This window comes from Octopus bimaculoides, chromosome 12, assembly GCF_001194135.2.
Source record: "Octopus bimaculoides isolate UCB-OBI-ISO-001 chromosome 12, ASM119413v2, whole genome shotgun sequence".
Classification (NCBI taxonomy): domain Eukaryota; kingdom Metazoa; phylum Mollusca; class Cephalopoda; order Octopoda; family Octopodidae; genus Octopus; species Octopus bimaculoides.
In genome coordinates, this window is record NC_068992.1 from 40,788,741 (window position 1) to 40,794,011 (window position 5,271).

The following is a 5,271-nucleotide window of genomic DNA, read 5'->3' on the forward strand; positions in this document are numbered from 1 at the left end:
ATATATATATATATATATATACATACATACATATATATATATGGATGGATGGATTTAATAGTCCCTTTTGGGTTTAAAGAGAAAATATTCAGTCTTTTCTGGGTACATTGACATTTTATTATCAACAAAACAAGACTGGAGGTCAAAAAGTTGGGTATTTAATTTTTATTTTATGATTTTTATTTCCTTGTGGGAATAAAGTAAAACAATATCACTGCATAGATAAATTATTTGACATCCAGCGACATGAATGTATATATCATTAGACTGATATACATGATAAATAATAGCAGCCGAAAAACGTTACCTTGAGGTACACCGCGTTTTATCTTCGTTTTGTATGATGTTGTGACAGTATGTCTAACAGTTTATTTTCTTTGATTTCAAAATAGGAACCATTTGGATATCATTCCTACTTCTCTGTTCTATTATTATTATTATTATTATTATTATTATTATTATTATTATTATTATTATTATTATTATTATTATTATTTTGTTTTATTATTTTTTGTTGCTGAGATAAATTGAGATTTATCTCTCAATTTATTGAAGTTTCAAAAATAGTAACATCAACGAAATAGGGCAAGTTGGACCGGTGTGAGGAGAGGGAAGTTTCTAACGTTATGAGAATTTTAATTAATTCCCCTTTTTTTTGCCGACCCAGACCGCCAGATTCCTCAGATTCCAATTATTTTTGTTTACTACACAACCAAGTCTCGAGAATTTTTGTAGCAAGTGAAAAGATAAAAAAACACAGAGAAACCCTGAATCTGCAGTATTCTTTATGACCAACAGACCGGGATAAATTTGACAAGGTTTCCCATACTCAGGCGTGGCTGTGTGGTAAGACGCTTGCTTCCCAGCCACATGATTCCAGGCTCAGTCCCACTGCATGGCAGCTTGGGCAAGTGTCTTCTACTATAGCCTCGGGTCGAGTAAGGCCTTGTGAGTGGATGTGGTAGACAGAAACTGAAAGAAGCCCGTCATATATATATATGTATGTATATGTGTGTGTGTTTGTGTCTCTGATTATCTCCCACCAACGCTTGACAACTGGCGTTGGTGTGTTTTTACATCCCCGTAACTTAGCGGTTCGGCAAAAGAGAACGATAGACTAAGTATCAGGCTTTAAAAAGTAAGTACTGGGGACGATTCATTTGACTATGATTCTTGAAGGCGGTGCCTTAGCATGGCCGCAGTCTAATTAATGATTGAAACAAGTGAAAGATATAAAGACCTTCACAGCATTTTTTTCTCTGCTTTACTACCGAAAAAAGGTATCGGGCGCAGAGCCTTCGGCAGGTTCCGACTGAGATCGGGGAGACTGGTGTCGCTAACGTTTCTCTTTAACAAATGCATGTCAACAACCACAGCAAAAAATAATTTTTTCCTTTAAATATTTCGACTAAAAAAAAATTTTGCCTCCCAACCCTCATGCATTTTCTCCTCCCCACGAAGTACAAATACCTAAAATGGCCTTTAGTTTCAGGTATACATACCTGCGGGATATACAATGAAACGACTATATGTGTATAATTATATAATTATATAATATATATTCATATATCAAATGAATACGAGAAAATGCAAAAATATATTTGGATAACTCGAGTAAGCGAAATAAATATGAGATGAAATGATTACACATACGTCTTCTTAATTGCTGAACAGCGTAACTTGTTTGAAGTTATTTATGCTACCATCGTAAGAAAGAAAACGTCTCATAAATAAAAAATATATATTTGAAAGTAATTGCATCACACTGCCATCCGTCCATGCCTTCACATATACATACGTATATATATGCACGATAACATGAGGTGCATTCCAGAAGTTTTTGACGCATTTTTTTTGTTAGGAGAGACAGTAACTACTAAATTATTGTAATTTTAGTATACCGTAATCCCTCGACTACTCCGGGTGTTACGTTCCAAGACCACTGGCGATAGGTGAAAATCCGCAAAGTAGAAAGAGTAATGTATTGTGTATTTTTTAATTTTCATAATTTGTATATATTTATTTTGTTATAAATGCAAAACAACACCACAGAGGAATCGACGGAAGCTTAGATAATAAACCACGATAGGCGAACCGTGATATGGCGAAGGATTACTATACAGTTACTATACATTTAATAAGCTGAGTTGCCAACTTCTTATTCCAGATTGAAGGGGACGACTGTACCAACACTTTGATCACACCCTACTAAATACTCCTTGCCACTGTTGACTTGTTTGCAAGAAGCAATCGAGACGTTTGGACGCTCGCTTTACAATAAAGTTTTGTGTTAAAGAGGCGCTTAAACGCTACAAAAACTTATGAAGTGCTCCAGATTGGTCTGTTTTTCGCTGGCAGAAAATACCAGGCAAAAAAAGTCCACCAAAAGGCTAATAACGATCTCCTTTTCCAATAGCAACGGCAAGATCTACATTCACTGGATTTTCTCTAGCCTGTTGGTCGACAAAGAGTACTTTGTGGAGGTTTTGACAGAGTTCAGAAAGAGATTTCGTAGCAATACACCTGAGCACTTGCACCAGAACAATTCCATCTTGACGGAGATAGGCATCAGAACTGTCCCACACCTTCCCTATAGTCCAAACTTTGCTCCTTGTGAATTTTGGTTTTTCCCAAACTGAAGGGAAACTTCAGGAGCAGCCATTGTGAAGGTATTGAGAGGACGAAAGCGGCTGTGGTAAGAGTTCCTTTTGCCTTCACGAAATACGTTGGGCACCACAACAGGTACATTGAAGCCAGAGGGTCTTACTTTGAAGGAGATTGGAATTTTATACTTCTTAGAAATGTCTCAAAAATTGAGACTTCTGAAAATGTCTCAAAACTTTTGGAATACACTTTGTGTGTGCATGCATGCCCATATACAGACATTCATATATAAGTATGTATACCGACGTACACTTGTTTTATGTGTGTCTACTTGATTTTCGTATTTGTGTGTATATGTGTATTTGTTTTTCTTCGTATGTATGTATATATGTACAGTCTGGAGCACTTCATAAGTTTCTGTAGGGTTTAAGCGCCTCTTTAACACAAGACTTTACAGCAAAGCGAGCGTCCAAACGTCTCAAAAGACATTTTAAGATCCACAAAGATCAGAACTTAACTGCAGCTCTGTGGTCCAAATCGGATATGCAATCAATGTGGTTCTCTTTTCAGAACATTGTCTGGTTTAAAAAGCCATATCAGACGCCATGATGGTTCTAAGGTGTAGGTAGAGGAGGTGGTCAAACGCTGTATAAGGAGTAGACAACCACCATGTATCTATACACGTGTTGTGCGCATGTGTATGCATGTACGTGTGTATATGTATGTGTGTGTATGTATGCGTGTATGTATGTGTGTGTGTATATGTATGTGTGCGTATGTATGTGTGTGTGAATGTACGTGTGTGTGCGCGTGTATGTATGTAAATATGCATGTGTCTTGATGTATGTGTATGTATGTGTGTATGTATGTGTGCATGTATGTGTGTATGAATGTGTGTATGTATGTATATGTATGCATGTACGTGTGTGTATGTATGTGTGTATGTATGTACGTGTGTGTATGTAAGTGTGTATGTATGTATATGTGTACGTATGCATGTGTGTGTGTATGAATGTATATATATGGATGGATGTGTGTGTGTGTGCGCGCATGTATGTATGTATGTATGCATGTATGTGTATATGTATATGCGTATGTATGTGCGTATGTATGTGCCTGTATATACGGGTGTATTTATGTGCGTATGTATGTGTCTGTATATACGGGTGTATTTATTTATATGTGTATGTATGTATGTGTGTATGTATGTATGTACGTGTATATGTATGTATGTATGTATGTATGTGTGTGTATGTGTGTATGCATGTCTATATACCTGTATTTGGATATCTTCTGATAAAGGTCCCACAATAAATATACACTGTCCAGGACAAGATGAATTCCTCTGACGTTGGTAATCCAGAACTGTTCCAGGAATCCGTTTTATTCCATAAGAAGATAATTGCCAATGAGTATTAAGAAGTCCGTGGCCGGATTTGGTTTTTATAGCTGCAAATAGAATTATTAAAGATATTAGGATAATGATTATCATGGCGTTTAGAAAGAGACAATAATGAATAACGCAATACAGAGAAACGGATACCCGGTGGTAAATTATATTTTCTCTTTTATGTTTTTGTAAAATGCGTTTAAACGATGTTGTCACTGGTTCGCTAAAGATAATATACGAAAGGGTGCTCAAAAGTTCCTGGTTTTAAGGGTTTCGCAAAAGGACTGGTTGGAGGTCCAACCTTCCGAGTTCTTTTAAACTGAAGGACTGCTGCAATAAGCGTGTGAATCTGAGAAGGGAATATGTTGAATAAAATCATAATTAATTTATCCTCCTGTATTTTGTTTTGGCCGAAACCAGGAACTTTTCGACACCCACTCGTATATATATATATATATATATATATTAATAATAATAAAGGAGTTACGACGCAAAAACGTATATATTCAAATGAACATATTTATCTTCTTCAATATATATTTCAGTATAAAGAATTCATTAAGAGACTTAATAAAGCAAAATTTCTTTACACATCATTCAGGAATAAATATAACATCAGAAAAAATACATTCGGTTTAAAAACACAAACCGTTCATGGCGAAAACATTCCACAATTACAAAAAACCGAACAAAATTTTTAAAGTTTTAGCAAAAGAACGCAATTACCTACATACAGGCATCCGTGTGTGCGCCCGTACATACACGCACACACATTCATGCGCGCACACACGTTCATGTGCGCACTCACGTTCATGCGCGCACACACGTGCACGCTCACATGCATATGTATGCATACACAAACAAGCAAAGTTCACAAGTCGTAAACACACACACACACACACACACACACACACACACACACATCCACACATATATATATATAAATATAAAAATATGTTTAAAAAACCTCATTTTAAAATATATTATAAAATTATATATACATATACACACAAAAAAACCTATACACATACAAAACACCATATACACACACATACACACATACATACATATATACATATATATACATGTACATATACATATACATATGCACACACACATATACATACACACATATATGCATATATATATATATATATATATATATATATACATATATACACACACATACACACACATATATATATACACACATATACATACATATGTATACACATACATATATACACACATACAAAACATTACACACACACATACAC

The 5,271-nt window shown here is 35.3% G+C and overlaps 1 protein-coding gene across 1 annotated transcript in view; it reads right to left on the minus strand.

Moving 5' to 3' along the window:
- LOC106872636 (thrombospondin type-1 domain-containing protein 4) overlaps positions 1-5,271 on the minus strand; it is a 56,624-nt gene that overhangs the window by 37,122 nt on the left and 14,231 nt on the right. The window contains exon 3 of the mRNA XM_014919696.1: positions 3,881-4,053. Coding sequence (XP_014775182.1) covers positions 3,881-4,053 — 173 coding nt within the window. The remainder of the gene's footprint in view (positions 1-3,880; positions 4,054-5,271) is intronic.